Raw genomic sequence first — 23,652 nt, 5'->3', positions numbered from 1 at the left:
CACCTCCTCTGTAATCTGTGCAGCGTCCATGAAGTTTACGCCACTTTGCCTCACTTCTATGTCCACCTCCTGAGTAAATACAGGTGCAAAGAATTCATCTACGATCTCCCCCCATCTGTTCTGGCTTCACACATGGATTACCATTCTGATCTTCCAGGGGAACAGTTTGCCCTTTGCAATCCTCTTGCTCTTAACATATCGTAACATCCCGTAGGATTCTCCTTCATCTTGTCTGCTAGAGCAGCTTCATGTCTTTCTCTTGCATATCTTATATTCCATAGGCACCTAATTTGTTTCTGTTTGCCTCTAACTGCTGGGCACTTATCTTTTTTCTCTTAACCCAGGCCTCAATATCTCTTGAAAACCAAGGTTCCCTACACTTGCTATCTTTACCTTTTATTCTAACAGGCACATACAAGCTTTAGAAACATAGAACATTACAGCACAGAAACAGGCCTTTTGGCCCTTCTTGGCTGTGCTGAACCATTTTTTCTGCCTTGTCCCAATGACCTGCATTTTGTACTCTCAAAATTTTGTTTTTGAAGGCCTTCCACTTTCCAAGTACACCTTTGCCAGAATTCAGCCTGTCCCAATCCACACTTGCCAGATCATTTCCCATACCATCAAAATTAACCTTTCTGCAGTTTAGAATCTCAACCCATGGACAAGACCTATCTTTTTGCATATTTACATTGAAACCAATGGCATTGTGGTAACTGAATGCAAAGTGTTCCCCTACACAAATTTCTGAGGTACGTTCAGTGCCTTTGAGATGGTCTTGTACCCTTCTCCAGATCTGTACTTCTCTATGATCATTGCTATGACTTGCCTTGAATATTCTTTTGTCTTCATTTCGGTTTGGTCTGCTGAAAATCTACCGTGCTCTTGTAGCTTCCAGAGAGAGGGGGTATTTATTCAGGTGATCCCCCAATTTTCTATATCAATAAATTGGCTGAGTTGGTAAGGTAATATACAGTATTGCACCAGAGGAAAGTTAGCATTGTAATTACAAAGGGGATGAATACTTCTTCATCTTACAATTTTAGTTTTCAATTTTTCGGAAATCGTTGACTGGTTTTAGAATTTTTCTTTTGATTTGACATGATGCACATTGTAGATTCGCTCAAGCATTCCCACTTGAATATATTATAATTTTGACAATGAGACAGAAAAACGTGAAAATAGTTGTGGGGTGGGGGCTGAATACTTTTTCAAGTCACTATTTGAGCTTGTTGGATGACGTTGCTCATATATATAGCTAACTCTATAGTTCCTTCTGTTTTTCTGTCTAGGTAGCCTCCTTCTGTGATGTGGATCAAAGCAAGATAGCAAAGGGCTTCTATACTTACGAAGAATCACAGGTAAATTTCTTTTTTTGTAAATGCCACTTTAATTACATGGGTTTACAGAAGTACAGCCTACAGCACAAAACCTGCACCCCAGCTCCGCACAATCCATACCTCTGCACAAACCCCTCACACCCAGTCAGTGATTTAGACTCGAATATTGCAGTCTGTTCATCTTTAGAGACATGGATCTCCAGAGACCAGCAGAGTGTTTGGTTTTCCCCATGAACTCCTTGGATATATCACCTAGGAATTCCTTAAAAATTGAATTCCCTGTGCTGATTTGGGATGAGGAAAAGAGGGCTGATTTGGTGGAAGAGTGGGGTGAGGGGTGTAGGAGAAAAATCTTCCTATTAATAGCATCTCTTTTTCTATCTGACAGTATTCACAACACATGTGCAGTATAAGCAGCCATGATACTGTATGTACAGGCCAGAGAAGACTACACAGTGTTTAATGAAAGTGAATGCACTGTTCCACAACATGTATGGCATTTACTTCTCATCTACTACAGGTTACTTTCTGATGATCCTCTGGTTTAGAGATCATACGTTATACTCATCTTCTGTGTGTCTTTCAGTAGTGGATTGAGAGGTTAAGGTGTTACAATGTTAACTTCAGGAACACTCATTCATATAAGACCTCAATTTCTGTCTAAAATGCTATGTCAACTTCATCCATTATGAATCCCTCAAGTATATCTACAACTTTATAATTAATTCCCAAGTTTCTGTAACAGTGACTTTGTATGCATGCTGATATATCAATCCTGTGTAATCTGAGAAATGGGAGTTTAGAATAGCTTCTACACAAAATAGATATAATATTATTAAAATAAAGATAAATGATTGGCAGATCAATCTAACTGATACTAATTAATAGCTTGCAGAAATATCACTTTGCAAATTGGTAAGAATTACTGACGGGTACAGGTTTAACACTCTGAATTCCTGAATTCCTTCCTGCCTCCAAATTTAGGGCATCACTTCTTTAGTGATACCAAACTCCTGTAGTGTTAGATATTTGTTTGCACCAAGCAGACAATAAAAAAATGGAATGAAATTCCCCACCCAGAGGACACACCTTTTTCACCATAGTGATGTTGACCTTGATGCTGGATTAAGCCTGCATTTATAATGTCTTTGTAAGGTGTAACCATTTTGTGCTGGCAAGGTGCATACATCCTAATGGACCCTGTGTGCTGAGCCTTTTACCCTAAACTTCCCAAAATGCCTTCAGCAACCGGCAACCAATTGGCTGAGTTACCCTTGGTCAGAGACAGGATCCTCTGATGACAGGGTATTCCATGGTAATGGGTGGCAAAAATCTATGATTAATTCTTTTCCCACTTCTAGTAGAGAGCATCTGTAAAGGGAAAACTACTGAAAGGCATAAATTTTATATAGAATTTATCTTGCATCATGATTACCAATATATACTGAATGTCTGGCATCACAACAGTGTTTATTCATTTTACTTGTAGATGTTATGCTCAGAAATTACAAGGGTTTGATGGTCATTCATTCACAACTCTTCTTATAACCTGGCCTTTGGACTCATCAACGGTTTCTATGTGTTGTGCTCTAGGATTTTCTCTGTAATTGATACAGAATCTATCTTTACAATGTTTTATTGTGTTGATACAAATTTTGCATAATTTTTATCTTTAAAAATGTTATACCATTTGTGTGATAAACCGTCTGGTGTAAATTGTTAGTGAGGGCAATCTTAAGAGCTGGTTGGTGATAGTTTAAAGGTCCCAATCACTTCTTAAAGAGAAAATACTTCTTACTGCACGCTGCAATGTCAGTCAGAGAGTGGGACAGGTCACTATCCACTCAACTAGGTATGTAAGACTGCCAGACCAGCAAGGTGGTGGGGATGGGTGCAAATACACAATCCTCTTAACACCAAAACTGATTTCTTTTATAACTTCCAAGATATAAATTATAGTTACAACTAGATTGCATTCTTGACATATACAAGTGCACAATATGTTTTATGTGTTGCAAATTTATAGCAACTTACATTTATGTAGCACCCTTACTATAGAGAATCCTGACAAATATGTTTGCTTCTCCTAGATCAAACCCAAGCCCAAAATTCCCATTTGCCATTTTACGGAAGCTAAGCTCCCTTTCATCATCTGTGTGAAGCTGGTGAGTGAGAATACTTGTTTTTAGTTAATAAATGTACAATGTATTAATGACAGAATCAACACAGCTGCAAGGCGGTCTTTTAAACACATTGGAGTCCAGTTGTTCTGGGCTCCTTTTAAACTAGCCAGGGCCCTGCTTCTATTGCACCCTTTAAGCGCACCTGGTTCACTGGAAAATTTAACAAACTACTTTGTATCATCTCAACACTTCTGAATTGGCAGCACGATAAGGTAATGGTTACAGTACCAACAACCCTGGTTCAATTCCCTTCGCTGCCTGTAAGGAGTTCGTACATTGTCCCCATTCCTCCGGGTGCTCCGGTTTCCTCCCTGATGCACCATCAATAACTCTCTCTGAGACGTAAAGGCGAGATATCGGCTTTTATTGACTGGAAGAAGGAACAAGCAGTGGTTGACCACCATACTACATCCTGGAGACAGAGAGGCCGGGCTCAGGCCTCAATCGCCTTTATACAGGGGTCTGTGGGAGGAGCCACAGGAGCAGTCAGCAGGGGGCGTGTCCAGACAGGTATATGTAGTTCACCACAGTCCCACAATCCAAAGACGTACTAGTTGGTAGGTTAATTGGTCATTGTAAGCTGTCCTGTGATCAGACTAGGATTAACTCAGGGGATTGCTGGGCGATATGGCTCAAAGGGCCACCGGGCCTATTCCAAGCTGTATCTCAATAAAGAATTAGACGTGTGTTGGTGTTTTCATAGTCTGGAAAAGCTATCAGTTTGGCACTACCAGGCCTCAAGAGTGCTGGATTAACGAAATTTTCATGTAAGTTAAGAATGATCCTCCAGTTAGGTTTTTTTCTCATCCCATCTGGGGAGTGCTTGACTGTAAAAGTTACATGTCAAATCTGCAAAAAGGTAATGCAATGCGTATTTAGAATTAAAAGACTGCAGATGTTGCAAATCTGAAATAAAAGCAGAAAGCACTGGAAATGTTCAATAGTTCAAGTGGAAACTGTAGAGCGGGGAACTAAGTTAAAGTTTTGGGTTAATGACCTTTCACTCCCCACAAATGCCGCCTGAACTGCTGAGTATTACCAGCATTTTTAAATTGCATTCACAATATATGGCTTAAAAATCTTCTTGAATGCTACCATTGTAAATGGTTTAAGATTTGACTTTGCCAAAAATGGGCCTTGATCTGTTTTGAACTAAATTCCATTTTTAATTGTTTGGACTTGAAATTTAAGCTGTAACAGCACCGCAAGGATGCACCCTACCCATTTTCAATCAGGTAGTGAAGCGATCCAGTTGTTAACCACATGCCTGCTCCGAAACCTTTCCTCCTTTTCAGATCTGGCTCTAGGTACTTCACTTGCATTGTTCTAAACCAATTCATAAGAACGAAGTTCAGACTATTACTCATTGAGCAAAACCCGACATCATAAATGGTTGTGATGCTTCACTCCCAGATGAGCTCAACACCTTTTATGCACGCTTTGAAAGAGACAATCAAGCTACGCCTGTGCGAATCCCTCTGGTAGCCCCGGTGATATCTGTTTCAAAGGCCATCTTTCAAGTGGGTGAACTGTCGCAAGGTGCGGACCGGATAGGACGCTGTGTCAACCAGCTGGTGGCAGTATTCAAGAACATCTTCAATGTCTTATTGCTGCAGTTAGAGGTTCCTGCCTGCTTCAAAAGGGTATCAATCATACTGGTGCCAACTAAGAGTAGGGTGAGGTGCCTCAAGGACTGTCTACTCTGATCAATTGCGTTGAGAGGTTGATCATTGGTAGAATTAATTTCTGCGTAAAGGACCTGGACCCACTGCAATGTGCCTGCCACCATTATAGGTCTACAGCTTTTATATTTAAAAAAATTGAGTTATTTTAGTAATGATAATACAGAAAATATTACATAGATACTTGGGTTTCCCTTTGTGGCTTCCTGTTAGTGGCTGACCTGTAGACGGATAATAGTGTTCAACTGTTACACGAGATGGAGGATTGTAGTCACCTGCCACAAAAGCAATAGTAATTCAACTACAAAAAGAAAATTGCATTATTTTAGGAGGTGACACACACCTAAAAAAAGAATCGACTGATTGGAGTCATCCCCTGGGGCAGGTGAGTCTCTGAACAATTCTCACTCATCAAATTTTAATTAGCTATGACTTATATTCTCTTTATATTTTCAGCAATATTAAAGTGATTAAGAATAAGTGCCAAAAACGAGTAGTCATTAAACACAAGTCCAACTGAAAGGAATCTATGGACAGTAACAGAGAGAACTTGTTTTCAGTTAATTAATTCATGATTAATATGTAAATATATAATTTTATACACATTGTGGGAGAAGAGCTATTATGGTTCAAATTTAATAATGCTGAGGTCTGGACTCTAAACCAGAGGCATGAATTTATATTTCAGGTGGCGGTAGAATTTAAACTCAAGTAGTGTAATAAATCTGAAGTAGAAAACAGGTAGATGACGAAAGTACTCAATTGCTTTTAGAGCTATCTGTTTGATTAATATTCTTCAGGCAAGAAAATCTTATTATTGTTACTCATTATGCCCTTTACATAACCTTAGATCAATTAGCCAATGACTTAATTGTATATATGTTGCTATGACAATGGCTGCATCTGCTGATGAAGGTGATTTCCTATTACCATCACAAGGCAACTGGAGATCAACAATAAATACAGCCCTTTCCACATTATTTTAAGATTTTAGTTGATCGTCTATGACTTGGGAGCTTGGTTGTTACTATTGTTTCATGTACAATAGGCATTGTTCAACAGGAGCCTACCACCTGCCAAAATCACATTGAATCTGAAGGAACTGTATCACAACATTGCTGTAGCAGTTTTGACAGAATGATAGAGTCAAAGTCATCGCACAGTTTGGCGTGAATACAGACCCTTTGGCCCAACAAATCTATACTGACCATAATGCCCTCCCAGCTAGTCCCAATTTCCCACCTTTGGCCTGTATCCCTCTAAGCCTAGCCTTCCGTGTACCTGTCCAAGTGCTTCTTAAATTATACTATTCTACCAACCTCAACCACTTTCCCTACAGCTTGCTCAAACTTCAAAGTACAGTCGGCCCTCCTTATCCGCGAGTTCCACATGCGTGAACTCAACCAACCGCGAATCGCGAAAACCCGGAAGTGCTCTTCCAGCACTTGTTGTTCGAGCACATACAGACTGTTTTTTCTTTTCATTATTCCCTAAACAATGCAGTATAACAACTATTTTACATAGCATTTACATTGTATGAGGTATTGTAAGTAATCTAGAGATGATTTAAAGTATACGGGAGGATGTGCGTAGGTTACAATGGATCGGGATTGAAAAAAAATCGGAAGTTCTCTTACTAAGTAAGTCGGAACAGGTACATCCGGTATTATTTAGTGTCAGTTAGTCAAACGTTTGTCTTAGTATATAGTATATATTTTACCTTTCTATGCATATAAAACACTTAAGAACATATGTTTTAGCGCAGGGCTCGGGAAGTTCCCAAGTTCAATCCAGTGACAGACCACTTCCGAGCGCGCTCTCCTTCCGTGCCGGGTTGATGTGGAGGATCAAAAACCCAAAACCCCAAAACCCAATAATTAAACCACTGTGTTGCTTAGTATTAATTGTAGCTTTCATCAGGGCAGGGCCTTTCTCACTTTATCCTTTAACATTGTTCCGATCGTTGACCGACTGTAGCCTAACGCTTTTTCAATGACCGATGGTGTTTCACCTCTTTCTGGTCGCTTTATTATTTCCACTTTATTTTCAATAGTGATCGTGATTATTTTCGTGAACAGAAACACTGCGGATTCAGAACTCTGCCACTGGGTCCTAATGTCCATCGCGCTGAGACAGGTTGAATAAGGGACTTGAGCATCTGCGTTTTTTGGTATCCGTGAGGGGTCCCGGAACCAATCCCTCGTGGATAATTATCAAAGTATATTTTTTTATACAACCTCGAGATTTGCCTCCTTACAGGCAGCCACCAAGCAAAGAAACCCCAATGGAATCCATTAAAACAAAGGAAAAATGTCAGACACCGGAGTGAAACAAAAACAAAGTAATGTAAACAATAAAAGAAAGCAAGTAGCATTCAGAATTGAAGTTGACAAAAGCGGGTCCACAGCCCAGCAGATTCAGAAGTTAGTTGCAGGCCCCAGCCTCAGTTCAGTACAGAGACGAGTGAACCCTGGAGCAGCAAGCTGAACTGGCCTGACCCTCACCTCCAGCCCTGATACCCTGACCTTTTCAACCAGGCCTGGCGCTGAAATCGGCCTAACCTTGTGTCGTTCCTTGCCCTCGGACCCGGGCCCTGCCGCTTCAATACTCTTCCATATATTCAAATGGTTCAAATTGTTTAATTAAATATCAGAGAATGTATACAGCAGACATTCACCTTCTGAGTGAAAAAGTCCCTTTTAAACCTTTCCTCTTCACCCTATATACATATATGCCCCCTTGTTTTGGCATTCTCTACCCTAGGGAAAAGACTTTTACCATTCACGTTATCTATGCCCCTTATAATTTTAAAACCTTCATTTTCTTACGTTCCAAGGAAAAAAGTGCTAGCCTGGTCAGCCATTCCTTTGATTTTTTTTCTTCAACTTACATTTCAACATTTGGCCTAGAATACTTCAAACTACAAACCTGAAAAGTATCTTGCTGTTTGCTTAGCAAACACGAGGAAATCTGCAGATGCTGGAAACTCAAGCAACACACACAAAATGCTGGTGGAACACAGCAGGCCGGGCGGCATCTATAGGAAGAAGCAATGTCGATGTTTCAGGCCGAGACCCTTCGTCAGTCCTGGCCTGGCCTGCTGCGTTCCACCAGCATTTTGTGTGTATTGCTGTTTGCTTCCTCATCATCAATCTAGTACTATTACTGAGTTTGTCTTTAAACCACATTTCATTTTCAATAATTTGGTTTACCTTCTCGATACATGATTTATTGTCAAGGAAAGCATTAGACAAAAAATTTATTTGCAGTGGGGTATTGCTTCTTAGTAATACACTGTGTAAGTGTTTATGATATTTTAAAATCCATTTTAACTGGTGCTATACTTATATCATTTCTCTTGCAAAGATTAAAGTGTTGACTTATCAAAGACAATCCCCTTTAAATTCGACAGTGATCAATAATAATTGCTTATAAAATCATTACAGGTGAGGTAAATCTACCCATCCATTTATCTAATGATTATCTAAAAAACACTTTGAAAGAAGACAATGTCTGATTTATTGGTGTTTGCCTCCAAGGATACTTTTTTTTCCCCTGATTAAGTTGTTTCTGGATTTTCTCTCTTGATTTATGAGGGTGTAGCATAACCAACGTCAGATACAAAATTGTAGCAGCACTGCAACTGGATCAATGTGCACATTGTTAGATATTACAAGTTCTTTAATAAGAGACTTCAGTTAAACCTTGACACGTTTTCAAGGTAGTTTGGGACAACAAATAGGTCATGGAGGAATAAACGGCAATATTATCCAGAAATGCATTTCTTTTAATAAAATGATACGCAGCTGTTTGCATCCCAGAGGGCTGTGCAGATTCAAGGCCAATCACGGTACCTTCAGTGGAGTTGTGTTTTAGTGAGCAAGGATACCTCAGAGCAAGATGAAACTTGCTCTGGCTAAAGTAGCCAAGAATACTTAAAAGTTTTAACTTCTATATTTCAAGTTCAAGTTCTGGTTTAATTGTCATTCAGCCATACACATGAACACAGCCAAATGAAGTACAGCCAAGGTGCAAGACGCAGTAGCCAGCTGTCACACACAGCGCATTTAGCTCCGATAGCTGAAAATACCATGGTCACAAGTAAATAATGTAGCCCAAGTCCGTGAGAGTCATGGTCTGCAGATTGATGGTGGATGGGACGTAGCCCTGGAGTCATGATTTTGCAAGAATGAGCACACACAGCAGTTCCTCATCATGCGCTAGTGCCTCGTCACATGCTAATGCAGCTGCAGATGAATGCAACTCAGCATATCTTTCACCAAGCAAGCTGCAGAGGGAAGGCAGTACCGACAGGAGAGGCCAGCCCCCAACCCAGCACGGATGCTAGCACAAACACAGAAGCTTCTGCTCTCTCCCACACTGCCTCCGCTGCCTTCTCTCCTGGGCGGCACAAGGACCCGGTCCACACAGCAACCGCGGCAACGCAGCTCCCCCTCCGCCGGGGTCTACAGTGAACCACTGAACCAGACTTGCGGTATTCTACATTACCAGTGTCCAACAGAATCTTACGACCACAATAAAAACCTCCAAGACAATCGTTTGCACTGTTTGTTGGACTGCGCGCTGCCTCTGCACGACGTGTCCAGGCGGCAGCATGGTACGCGGCAAACCCAGCTCCGTGGCCAGCCAGCAACTCGCGAGTGGAGTAGACCTACGGTACTTGACATTCTTAATACCCAGCAGAGTTCTGTGATGTAAAAAAAAAGATATAAAACTGCGTGCCACGGTTCTCGAGGAGACGTTGGATTGTGTTGCAGAAGAGAAAGGTTAAAAGAAGCACGAAGAACAGTTGAGGCATTCTGAGGGAGACCTTTGGAGGGAGAGTTCAAAGGAAGCAAGAAAGGCAGCTGTAACATCCTGCACACCACAGTTCCCAAGGAGATGGTGGATTGTGCATAATTAGGCACTTGACAAGGGCCAGTAAAAAGAAGTTAGGTTTGAGTGGAGTAGCCATTGTGTGAGCTCAGGCTTTGGCTCGTAGACACTTTGGCAAGGAGAGGTGAAGGCTGTAGGTAGACTTGTTCGTTTAATTTCTTTCTCACTTTCTTCCTGTGCATTGACAGCAGCGGGATGCCACGCAGGATAGTTAAATATTCCTCTTGTGGGATGTGGGAAGACAAGGAAACAACCGGTGTCCCTGATGACTACACTTGCAAGAAGTGCACCCAGCTGCAGCTTCTTTCAGACCGTGTGCAGGAACTGGCTGAACTCCGCATCACGCGGGGGGCTGAGGGGCACAGGAAGGTAGTTACACCCAAGGTGCAGGACACAGGCAACTGGGAGACCGTCAAGAGGGGCGAAGGGGGTAAGCCTCCAGTGCAGATTATCCTGTGAAAGGGACATCTGGATGGTATGTTACCCCCAAGGTGCCAGGGTCAGGGATGTCACAGATCGTGTCCACAGCATTCTAAAAAGGGAGACCGATAAGCCGGAAGTCACAGAATATATTGGTAGGAATGACACAGTTTAAATTCAAGCTCAAGTTCCCATTTATTGTCCTTCAGCTGTACACATGTACTGCATCATGTCACCAAGTGAAACAACATTTGGACAAAGGTGCACAACACAGTACATGTAACTCACTCACATAGCACATAAAGTAATATTACCACAAATAAATTAACAAATAATAAGGTGCATATACAACATAAGTTAAGAAGTAAACACTGTTATGCTTGTAGGGCTCCGTTAGTCTTGATAGACCATGGATTTGCAAAGGTACAATTAAATGTCAGAGAAGTGTATACAATATACATCCTGAAATGCTTTTTCTTAGCAGCCATCCACGAAAACAGAGGAGTGCCCCAAAGAATGAATGACAGTGAAATGTTAGAACCCCAAAGTCCCCCCCCCCAGCTCCCCTTCCTCCTGCACATAAGCGGCAACGAGCAACAATCCTCCCACCCCCCACTGACAAAAAAAAGCATCGGCACCCGCCACCAAGCATTCAAGTGTGAGCAAGGCAACAGCAAAGACACGGACTTGCAGTTACCCCAAAGACTACGCGTTCACCCAGTATTCGACATACCACAGGTTTTCCCTCTATTCCTAATAAGGGAGAAAGAGGTGCCTCCATTTTCACAGCAAGAGGGGAGACATAATAAACAACTCGCTGGTTTACAATGTTAAAAGTCTGTTGCGTCACTTTTTTCGAACTCTGCGCCCAAAGATCTCAAGTCTCAAGGCACACAGCCAAAGATGTTCCAGCCCCCATGACACCAGTCTGGGACACCGACCTTCGATCTGCCCATGTCCAGAGCCCGGAGATCCCAGGCCTCCAAAGGCAAACCGAACTCTTAGGCCGAGCCCTTGGCGTGCCGAACAACGGCCGGTTGTGAAACCCTGAGAGCGGGTCCCATTCCCGCAAAGAACTATAGTCAGCGTGTAACTCCAGGTCAGGGTCTTCAAAAGAACCCTGAAAGTGAAAAATAGAGATATTAAAGATAGAAATAGAGCTGTTTCTGAAGATGCAAAGGAGTCGCAGTTTAGCACCATCATCACTTCGCTCCGCCCCGAGTTGTTCTTATTTCTTATGTCTCTAAGTGGTTAGCCACTTTTGTTGAAGACAGCATTGCCTGTGATTGGTGAAGAAACAAGTTACTTGCTGTCTATAATCTCCACCTGGCCAGATCCTGCTGCATGCAAATGGAATTGAATGTTGCGCAGTCATCAACAAACATCCTCATTTCTGACCTTACAAAGGACAGACGCAGCTGAAGTTGGCTGATCTATGACACCGCCCTGAGAAACTCCTGCAGTGTTCAAGGCTAGGAATGAGCTGCCAGAAATAGTAGATGAGGCGGGCACATTAGCACCATGTAAAAGCCCCAGAGAAAGTGGTGTGTGTGTGTGTGTGTGTGTGTGTGTGTGTGTGTGTGTGTGTGTGTGTGTGTGTGTGTGTGTGTGTGTGTGTGTGTGTGTGTGTGTGTGTGTGTGTGTGTGTGTGTGTGTGTGTGTGTGTGTATGTATATATAGATAGGAGGTTTAGAGCGCTATAGGCTAAAAGTGGGCAGATGGGACTCATTCACCAGACAACATAGTCAGCATGGACAAGTTGGGTTGAAAAGGCCTATTTCCATCCTCTGTACCTCATTGACAAAATTGAATTTCACCTCATGAGCTAACATATTCCTCCCTAAAAGGTTCTCAGGCCAGAGAACCAATCCTGATTGATTCGTGAGTGCAAAAGAGCATGGAGAAATATTAGATGTACCCACACTGAGATACCAAACTGATGCAACTAAAGCATAATGAGGTGCATACGAAACAACAGAAGCAGTAGCCAACAGACAATGGTGAGCAAAATATGCTGGAGGAACGAGAAAGACTTTAAACACAGCTCTCAACATTGAATTGAATTGCCATCAATAAAAATCCAAAGACCAGCAATCTGGGTAGAGGCAGCACTTAGCAGAAATTTAAGTGGAATAGCAGTGTGAGTACACAGAGAGTGGCTCACCTCCTGACTCATTTCAACCATTGATGCTTATGATGGAATAATCTCCACTTGCACCCATCGATGCTCAGGAAGTTCGATTACATCTTGGATAAAAAACAACCCTCTGGATCGTAGTTTCACCGAACACTCAGTTAATGGTAGGGGTCAGGACATAAAAAAGGCTGGGAACCCTTACCATTCCAGCATCATCCCTCCCAAAAGTGCATTAAACATACATTTCCTCCAACACTGACATGCTGTAGTCAGGTACCATCAACAAAATGCATTGCTGCCATTCACATACTGAAGGCATCTTGAACAGCACCTCCAAGTCCACAGTCTTACTGAATGCATTGCTGTCACGATCCTCACTCTAAAACATGTCGTTGTTCTTTTATCATCACTGGTCATATTCCTGGAAGCATCAAAGGAGTATCTTCAAGAAAGGGATGGCAGTAATTCAAGTAAGCTGCTCATCACAAACTCCCCCAGGTAATGGCTTCTGCCAAAATCATACACTCCCTCTATCTGAAGGGCTCATAAAACACACAGCGCACCACTGCTTTCTTAAAGACTATAAATGTTGTTTGCACCATTAATGGTCACATCAGTGAAGGAAGAAACTTCTAAAAGTTCTGATAGAATTTCATAAAGTGGGTAGGGAAATACTCTTTCCTATGCCTCAGGGCTCTGCTGGGAGCTAGCCTGGATATGGTGGGCCAAATGGCCTCCTTCTATGCTATATTGAGTAAGAAAGCATAGAGCAATAAAGCACTGAATGGTTTGCTACAAGAAATCATTTTGTGTAATTGCTGAACTTTTAAGATAAGTAAGCATTGTACAGTTACATAAGCCAAATGTTAATAGTGTAGTGTTTCTGTTAGTCAATGCTGTGACTGATTAATTGTGGTGAACCTTTCCAAAATCTGTTATATCCATTAAGGGGTTCACCTTTCTTGATGAGTGGTTGTTGAACTTGTCTGTAGTTGCATGAAGATATTTTTGGCAATCTTCCACAAGATGTTCCTCAAGGTGTTTTGCTATATAAAGACCCAAAGACATGGGTGATAAGGCTGTTGAAAACAGTCTGCTATGCAAATTTCTCAGACTGACACATGAATATGACTCAGAGGCAGGTCATTGCAGTCATAGTGTATTGAATCATCAGCTTAAATCGTGATCACTCTGCAGTATAACTTCTGCATTTCATACTTTTCCTGTAATTATTTTTAAGTTGTCAGTATGATCCTGGATCCATTATAAAGAGCAAAATACATAATTTATGCGTTATCTGGCCTGGAACACAATGACAGGTCAGATGAGAGCTACAATCTTACAGCGCTTGAGTGATTCATGGGCTATTCTATTTTAGGTTCAGACCAGAGTCCTCTCATTCTCAAGCGCCATACAAGAAGAGTTTTGCCTATTGTCTCTGCCTCCTCCTGCCGCACTGAACTCATGTCCTTATACCTCAATTCCATTCTCTTCCCCTTGATTAAGTCCCTTTCCAACTATATCTCTCAATCAACTATATCACTTCTCTGTCTGGCCAAGATGGTCCTCACCCTCAACAGATTTTCCCTTGGTTCCTCTCACTTTCTGCAGACTTTAGGGGTAGCCATGGACACCTGCATGGGCCACAGCTATGTCTGCCTCTTTGTTGGCTACTTAGAATAGTCCATTTTCGAAGCCTTCCCCAGTAATATTCCCCAACTCTTCCACCACAACATTGACGACTGCATTGGTGCTGCTTCATGCACTCATGCTGAGCTCATCAATTTTATCTACTTTGCCTCAAACTTTCACCCTCCCCCAAAATTCACTTGGTCTATTTCAGACAACTCCCTCTTCTTTCTCAATCTCTCTGTCTCCACCGCTGGACAAACTGTCAACCGACATCTTTTATAAACCTACCAGTTCCCATGGTTCTGTTGACCATATCTCTTCCCATTTTATCTCTTGTAAAAAATGCTATTCTCTTTTCCCAGATCCTTCGCCTCCACCGCGTCTGTTCCCAGAATGTAGCCTTCCTTTTGAGGACATCAGAGGTCTCTGCTCTCCTATCAGCTTCCTCCTTCTCCTGCCCTTGACCTTTCCCACCCACTTGGCTTCACCCATCATTTTCTAGCTAGCCTCCTTCCCCTCCCCGAGGCTATTTATTCTGGCGTCGTCCCCCCTTCCTTTTCAGTCTTGATGAAGGGTCTCAGCACAAAGCGTCGACTGTTTATTCATTTCCATAGATACTGCCAGACCTGCTGAGTTCCTCCAGTATTTTGTGTGTGGTACAAGAAGAGCTTACAATAAGTTACTGTCTGCTTTCATAGAGTCATAGGGCAATACAACAAGGAAACAGACCCTTCAGCCCACTGAGTCTGTGTTGGCTATCAGCCACCCATTTACATTAATTCCATTCTTATTCTTCCCACGTTCACCACTCGCCTACACTGTACGGCCAATTTACAGAGGCCAATTAATCTACTGACTCTCATATCTTTAGGATTTGGGAGGAAACTGAAACTTCCAAAGGAAACCCACACAGTTACAGGGAGAATGTGCAGATTCCACAAAGACAGCACTCAAGGTCAGGATGAAACCCAGTTCTCTGGTGCCGAGAGGCAGCTTGCATCGCTGTGCTGCAGACATCAAAGATAACTGATAGCCATACTTCCACACTGACGTGGCCTCCAAATCACTGATCTTTTCTCAGTGAATCCAGATCAGTGGTCTTTACTCCGTGTTATTCACATGTAGCCATTACATTTAATCAAGACCAAATGGTGCAGAGCAGCTAGAAAGGAGATGGAGTTGCAAAATATTTCCATTGCAGTTATCTGAGATACTGCACACAGCACTCTCAGCAAATTCGGTAATAATCTCCACCCAAACCAAACTCTTGAACAGATTAAAAAAAGTCTACTCTTCAAACTACTTCATTAACCTAAGCTGCCAGATACTCAGGGCCAGATTCATAAACAGACCTTCTTTAAACTGTTGATAAAGACATTCCACAAGTTAAATATAGAGGTTATTATGAATTAATATGGAACTTCATCCAAAACTTGTTCAGATTGTTCATTTAATAATACCACACTCTATGAAATATTTTCTCCAGTATTAGCAAATCTCCACACAACTGAATATTTTTGATCATTGTTCCAATGGAAATGTTAATCCATTTAAAATAAACAGATTAGCGCCTTCAATAAATCAATAGAAAGAAAATTGTGCCTCAGAGGTGCGCATTAATTTCATTCAAACTACAAGCAGTAATCCTTGGTTTCATAATGCTGATATTTTACTTCAAGTAGCAATGATGCAAAATGTTCAACGCCCTTTTTGTTCTGCTCCTTGAGCTGCCTGCTGCTCGGTGCACAAAACACTCATTGGGTTGTGGCCCATTCAAGCAGACTTCAATAGCAGGAGTCCAGTTACAACTCCCCTTTCTCTTATTCCCTCCTTACAACTGAGTTTGCCAACTCAGAAACGTGTGCATCCAGCTCTTTCTGTGTCCTCTCTATAGACCTCCTTTAACACAGCATGAATCCATTCTGCCGCATTTTTCAATTATCCCCTGTTGGGAGGCAGAATTATGAAAATCTGCAGGGAAGTAATTTTTTCCATTTAATTAAACTCCACAAAATAACCTAGTTGCTTTGTGAAAAAATTGCTTTTTCAGTTATTGGCATCTAAGTTTTATGGGGGGAAGCATTAACCCTTCTATGACTTTCCTTAGATTTTCTGGTTAGCAAGAACAATAAAAGAATTGTGCACACTCTCAAAGACTCAGATGGTAAGATTTATTCAGCAGTCCTGAGTGCCCATTGCTTAACACCTGATTCAACAAGAACACGGTCAGATTAAATCAAAACAGCGGCAATGCCAGGTTTCTGCTCTGAGCTCTAATCGAAAGATTCTCTGAACTGGGAGCTAATCAGTGCAGAATTTGTCTTGAATATCTAAACACTTAGTGAACTGAGAGTTTATGATATTAAATCTGTCTGAACAGATCATTATGTTTGCATAGAAGTTCTAAGTGCTGTTTGCAGCTGAAAAAAAAATACGCATGCATAGTAAATGTGCTATACTATGAAGTATAAAATCATACCACCCAGGAATTCCCTAGCTTTGATCCCTGCCCTGTGCTGAGTAAGTTGACTCTGCCTACAGCACCGTTAGGTCACTATAATTTGGCATGAACACATTCCTCCAGCTCATTATGATCAGTTAAAGGTTGGGTTGACCTTAGGTGCTGCAAATACTCAGTTTTGAAGTTGGAAACTGAATCAGCCTGAGCCTGACAGTGAGGGAAGGCAGAAATAATAATATGTTAAGGGAAAAAAAAGAAAAATAAATTAAGTGGCAACAACACTAATGCACCATACACGTGTGATGTAATAAAATGTCCCAAGGCGAATTATTACACAACATTTGACAATAAGGCAAAAAAAAAGAAATGTTGACCTGGAATTTGTGAGTGGTTGTGTTACTGCTAGCATTTATTCAAGACCATGACAACAAGTCTGAGACTGAAGCACATGCATCTCCAAACATGGAAATCCCAAACATGCCAGTGAATCTGTCAGTGGGCTGCACATGGAGCCAAGTAGCAAAGCACCAACATGGTGGAGTTCCCAATATTTAGTCACGGTCAGCACGTTGGGGTAAGATCCTGGAGATGGTTCATCCTTAGTGTAACTGAGAACCAGAAAACTTACTTGTTTTCTCTAATATTAATTATATTTAAAAATGTTTTAGGTGAATTTTTAAATGCGTAATGACTGTAAAATATTTCTGTTGTTACTGCACTTTTAATTGCCCTTAAATGTTTCTAAATGTTAATGATCATCCATCATTAAGGACCCCTATCACCCAGGACATGCCCTCTTCTCATTACTATCTCCAGGGAGGGGATACAGAAGCCTGAAGGCACACACTCAGTGATTCAGGAACAGCTTTTTCCCCTCTGCCATCCAATTTCTGAATGGACATTGAACCCATGAACCTCACTAGATATTTATTTTTAATTTTGCACTCATCTAATTAAATTATATATATATTTAATGTAATTCATATTTTTTCAGTATTATTATATATTGCATTGTGCCACAAAGGCAACATATTCCACAACATACGCCAGTGATATTAAACCTGGTTCTGATTAATTGTCAGAGATATTTAGAAGGTTAAACAAAAAACGCGATGGCTCCAACAGATGGCTAAGCTGTGGTGTGATATTGAAGGTCTTCTCAGGATTTGGTGTTGGCTCTTGCTTTGGTCAACCACTATAGTTCTGTCTTCACTATCCAGGAACATCTTCAGTCTGGATTTGTCAAAGGTGGGAGGAGGACAGTTGGGTATGTGAGGGACTAGTGTGGGTGATAAATCCAAGAATTAGCACCCCACTGTAAAGTCCAAGACTGATAACCAAAAGTCTGATCAAATGAAGTAGGTTTTAACAAATTGTCTGAAAGTAAAGATATGGGGAGTTTTAGGGTAGGAATTTTGAGCCTAGGCAATACTGGAGTGACGAAGGTCATGGATTTGCCAGAATTAAATGAGTGAAGGTATATTTGACAGTTGTAGGATTGGGTGAGCTAATAGAGTTAAAAGAAGTAAGAACACAGAGGAATTTGATTACAAAAGTGGGAATTTTCATTCAAATTTTGGCAACCTGTGTCAGCCAGCATGAAATCAGGTAATGGTGAATAGGGTTTGTTTTGATTAATTTTTTAATAGCTTCATCCATATAGTAGAATGAAAGATACCAACTATCTGCACATTGTAGTAGTCAATTATAAGTGATGTAAAGGAGGGTGTGAGTAACATGTTGGCTAAGGCAGGAACAGAGCTGACACAGAATTGGCTAGTGCCTCACCTTGGGCTTACAATGACACCAAGTTTGCATTCCAGTTCTGCCTTGTGGTGCTTGCCAGAAGAACAGTGAATCAGTGGCTACAACCAGAGATGGTGGAAGGAACAGCTAACAAAATCTTTGGCCTTTGCTATATTTAATTGGAGGAAATTTCTTTGCACTGAGAGCTGGCCTTTGGACAAGCAGCTTGACTGTGAAGAAGTTTTGGAGGTGTTAGGAGAGGGGTTGGTAAGGTGGAATTAAGTGACCTCAGTACAGACAAAGAAACATAGCCCTGGGCTTCTGGATAATGTTGCTGAGGAGCACAGCATTAATGAGAATTGTATATAAAAATGTATATAAAAAATAAGAAAAGGAAGCAAGAGGAGGCAATTAGGCCCTTTGTGCTTCTCCATCATTCACAATGTTTTTTAACCTCAGTAGCACTTCCCTTTCCTTTGATTCCCCTAAAATCTAAAAGTCTATTGACTTTTGATTTGAACATACTCAGCAACTGAGACTCCACTGCCCTCATAGTGGTGCAAGAAATTCTGTAGGTGCTGGAAATTTGGAACAAATCAGACAAAATTCTCAAGGGACTCAGAAGGTCAGGCAGCATCTATGGATGGAAATAAACAGCCAATGTTTCGGGCTGAGGCCTGCTGACTTACCCCAGCATTTTGGGTGTGTTGTAGCTCGTCACAGGTTCTGGATATATCTGCTCCATATATGCCTTGCCCTTAAGAATTCTACATAGTTAAATAAGTTTAGCTTTTATTCTTCTAAAATCAAGGGAATACAGATCAATATACACCATCCCCAAAATAAAGTGGTGAATTTTTGTTGCTGTCTCTCTTTATCAAGTGTATCTTTTGCTTGATTTTTATTTTAGCTGGACATACAGGCCAGTGATAGACCCCTCAGGCCCAACAGGCCCATGGTCTCCAATTACACCCATGTGACCAATTGGTCTACTTAACCCATACACTTTTGGAAGGTGGAAGGAAAACAGAGAACACAACACAGAGAACAGAAGACCACACAGTCACAGGGAGAATATACAAACCCTTACAGACAGTGGTGGAATTGAACCCTGGTTGCTGGTGCTAAATTAGCATTATGCCAGCTGCTGCACTACAGTGACACCCGTATCTTTTGTAGATAGAGAGGCCATTGTCAACACCTTGTTCTAGAAGCACAAGATTGAAGCAAGATATCTCTTTTCATGTACTCAAATCTTCAAGTTGCAAATCCTAATGTTCCCTTTGCTTTCCAAACCATCATGTTAACTTTCAAGAGTCATATGCAAGGACAACCGGGCCTCTCTGAACTCCAACATACTTCAATCTCTCATAAGGGGGACTTCCGGTAAGATGGCGATTGTTTAGTCCAGGGGTGTCAAACTCATTTTAGGTCACGGGCCGGATTGAGCAAAATGCAGCTTTATGCGGGCCGGATCAGTCGGATGCGTGCGAACGCAGCTTTCGTTGCCTCCGTTTTTTCAGCCTGCTCTCATGTGTCTCAGTCTCTGCTATAACTACAAAGTGTTTCACTTTACAAATTCCGTTTCTTATGAAGAAGACTGCTGAATAAACACTAAAAACCCTGAAAACCTGGTACCTGAATAAACTCAGCATTAGCCATATCATACGCCATAGGCGCTTCGATTACTGGGGCCAGCTTTAATAGTAATTAGATATTATCTTGTGGGCCAAAGATAATTCTACCGCGGGCCGGATTTGGCCCGCGGGCCTTGAGTTTGACATATATGGTTTAGTCGCTTCAAACTTTTGCTCCGTTATACTTCTTATCTTCGCACTATGTGTCTCCCTTTTTAAACCTTAGTTCGTTATTTTATCTGCTTTCTTTTATCTGCCTGCGAATACGTCTATCTTATAATGGCTACAAAAAGTACTAAACTCGGGGAAAAAAGAAACTCCCACGGCTTTGTCGGCCGAGATTCTCTCTATCCTGGAACAGCATCGACAAGATACTCTAATGGATATCAAGACTGAATTTAGAGCTTCTATCAGTCAGCTGGAGTCAAAATTGGATCAGATTAACGCCCGAGTGGATGACCATGCTGAACATCTATCTCGCATCGACCTAACCTCGGAAGGTTTAGAACGCCGTGTTCAACATCTAGAAACTCTCTGCTCCAAATTAACGGAGAAAAACAGTAAACTTACTTCCAAAATGGCGGATCTCGAAAATTGGAGCAGGCGCTGCAATCTGCGAATTCTCAGTTTGCTGGAGGCCACCGAAAAGGGCTTTTCCGTTTAATTTTTCTCTTCTTTTCTCTGTGAGATTTTCGGGAAAGAATTTCTCCCAACTCCACCTGAGCTAGAAAGGGCTCACAGGATTTATGTCCCTCGTGCTATTTTGGGTTCTAGACCACAGCCAATTATCCTGTGTTTCCATCGATATCAGGTGAAAAACCGTTTGATTATGGAGGCATGCCAAAGAGGTACTCTGACTTTCCAAAATGCCACCATTCGTATCGTGGAAGATTATGCCCCTCCCCCCCCCAGGTTCTGAAGATGCGTGCTGAGTTCAAAGGCGTAATGAAAGTGCTCTTTAATCGTGGATTCAAACCTTCTCTTCGTAACCCTGCCGATCTTCGAATTACGCTTACTACTGGAGAATATAAGTGGTTTAAATCAGTGAAGGAGGCTGAGTTGTTTGTTGGAAATCTTCCAGCCATCTTGACTTCTTCGGACCCGGTTTGATTTTCTAAAATGGCTGATAAGTACTTCTTGAATTAAAGTTTTTTTTTGCGAACTCAGACTCTACTTGAATAATTCAGACATTAACTACTGAGATTCTAAGGGTTCTAGTTAGTCTCTCCCTGGACTTGGTGCGATCTTCTTAAATAGATGATCTAAATTTAATGTTTCCCTGTGGACTTTAGATTTTACTTGTGTAATTTATTCTACTTCTTAATAACTTTAACTATAGAGAACTACAATTGGTCTTAATTTGTTTCGGAGGCTTGGAGTTTCTTATTGAGTTTCTTATCAACTCCCTGTTGATTTACGGTATAAGACTTGCCTTTTTTTTTAAACAGCTGATATGTACTCTCTTTAAATTTATAATTTCCCCCTTCCCCCCCCCCTTTATCTTTCTTTTTCAATTTGTCATAGTTTCTCGCGGGTAGGTTAGTTTTTTTTTGTTTTTTTTGTATTAAGTTTTATATCTTTTCTGATGAAGTTGTTCCTATTTGTAAGTTTGCTCTCTAGTACATAAATTAGTCAGTGTTTGCTATATTATCTATACGGAGCCTACGTCAATGATATGGAACTGGAAGTTATTTTTGGGGTAACATTTTTTTTGTAGAGCTAGCTGCTTTTTTGGGTAGCCATCAAGTTTTGGGTTGTGAGGATGGGGTGGGTTCTCCAGTTCCAACACTATTTATTGTTTTTTCTGTTTTCCCTTGTTATTCAGGACATGTTTCTGTCCTGATTTTACTGATTTATGTTTATATTTTTGCTCCCAGACTGTTATTGCAATGTTTGATTTTATATATGCCTACTACCTTTTATGTATTAACAATTGATAATGGTTAATACACTGAAATTTGCGAGCTGGAATGTAAAGGGATTGAATCATCCTGTTAAAAGAAGGAAGGTCTTCTCCCATATTAAGCAACTTAAAGCTGACATTGCTTTCCTTCAAGAAACTCATATTCGTAGTTTTGATCATTCTCGGCCTTTGTCAAACTGGGTGGGTCAGCATTTTCATTCATCCTTTGCTGCCAAAGCTAGGGGGGTTTCCATCCTTATTATTTTTTTTAATTAGTTTTTTATACATTTTCTACATCGCTACAGATTAAAAAAAAACCCAGATCGAAATGAAGAACATTAATACAGTGCAAAAATAAACATACAATAATAATATAATACAAAAGAAGATAATTGAGAAAGCACCCAAATTGAAGATATGTAAAGTTAGTATCCTCCCCAAGCCCCGCAACAAAAAAGAACTCCAGACCAACCACAACACAATCTAGAGAGTATAAATCAGGACATTCAAACCCCCGAAACTGTAAATACACTTAGCAACAGAAGATATTAGTGCCTACTACCAACAAAAAAGGAGCTGAAAGCAAGGGACCGAAAAAAAAACCTTAGTTAAGAGGAAGGTTATGAAAGTACTCAATAAAAGGTCCCCAGACCTTATAGAGCTTTAAATCCGAATTAAGAACTGAATAATGAATTTTTTCAAGGTCTAAGCAGGACATAATATCATTAAGCCATTGAGCATGTGTGGGCGGGGCAACATCCCTCCATCTAAGGAGGATTAAACGTCTAGCCAGGAGAGATGCAAAAGATAATATTCGACAATTAGTCAAACTCAGACGTAAATCTGTCTCACCCAAAAAACCGAACAAAGCAATTAAAGGGTTAGGTTCTAGGTGGTGATTCAGAATATAAGATAACGTTATGAAGACATCTTTCCAAAATTTCTCCAAGCTAGGACAAAACCAGTACATATGAATGAGAGAGACCTCGCCCCTTTTGCATTTATCACAGAGAGGACTAATGTTAGGGTAAAATCGAGATAGTTTAGATTTAGACATATGGGCTCTATGAACAATCTTAAACTGTAAAAGGCAATGGCGAGCACAAAGAGAAGTTGAATTAACCGATTTTAGAATCGAGTCCCAAGTCTCATCAGATAAGGAGATATTTAAATCATGCTCCCAAGCCATTCTAATTTTATCCACAGGGGCACGCCGTAAGGATGCTAATTTATCGTGAATAAATGATATTAAACCTTTACCTAGTGGATTAATAGAAAGAAAGAAATCCATAACATTTTTCTCAGGCATTTCAGGGAAGTTAGGAATTAAAGGATTAATAAAGTGTCTAATTTGGAGATATCTAAAAAAATGAGCATTGGGCAGATTGAACTTAGCAGAGAGCTGTTGAAAAGATGCGAAGCGATTATCAATAAAAAGATCTTCAAAATGTCTAATGCCCTTCCTATACCAATCATGGAATGCTGAATCATATGTAGTAGGTAAAAAAAGGTGATTATGTAAGATAGGGCTAGAAAAGGAAAAACCATGGAAACCATAAAATTTCCTAAACTGAGCCCATATACGCAAAGTGTGTCTAACAAGAGGATTAACTAT

General features: G+C 40.9%; 1 protein-coding gene across 1 annotated transcript in view; it reads left to right on the top strand.

Annotated features, from left to right (window-relative positions):
* Positions 1 to 23,652, top strand: part of b3gntl1 (UDP-GlcNAc:betaGal beta-1,3-N-acetylglucosaminyltransferase-like 1) — a 338,597-nt gene that overhangs the window by 270,967 nt on the left and 43,978 nt on the right. Inside the window, 2 exon segments of the mRNA XM_073025894.1 lie at positions 1,293 to 1,361; positions 3,431 to 3,505. Coding sequence (XP_072881995.1) covers positions 1,293 to 1,361; positions 3,431 to 3,505 — 144 coding nt within the window.

This window comes from Hemitrygon akajei, chromosome 22 (genome assembly GCF_048418815.1).
Source record: "Hemitrygon akajei chromosome 22, sHemAka1.3, whole genome shotgun sequence".
Lineage (NCBI taxonomy): Eukaryota > Metazoa > Chordata > Chondrichthyes > Myliobatiformes > Dasyatidae > Hemitrygon > Hemitrygon akajei.
The sequence above is the reverse complement of the archived record's forward strand: the minus strand, read 5'-3'. Positions and strand labels throughout refer to the sequence as shown.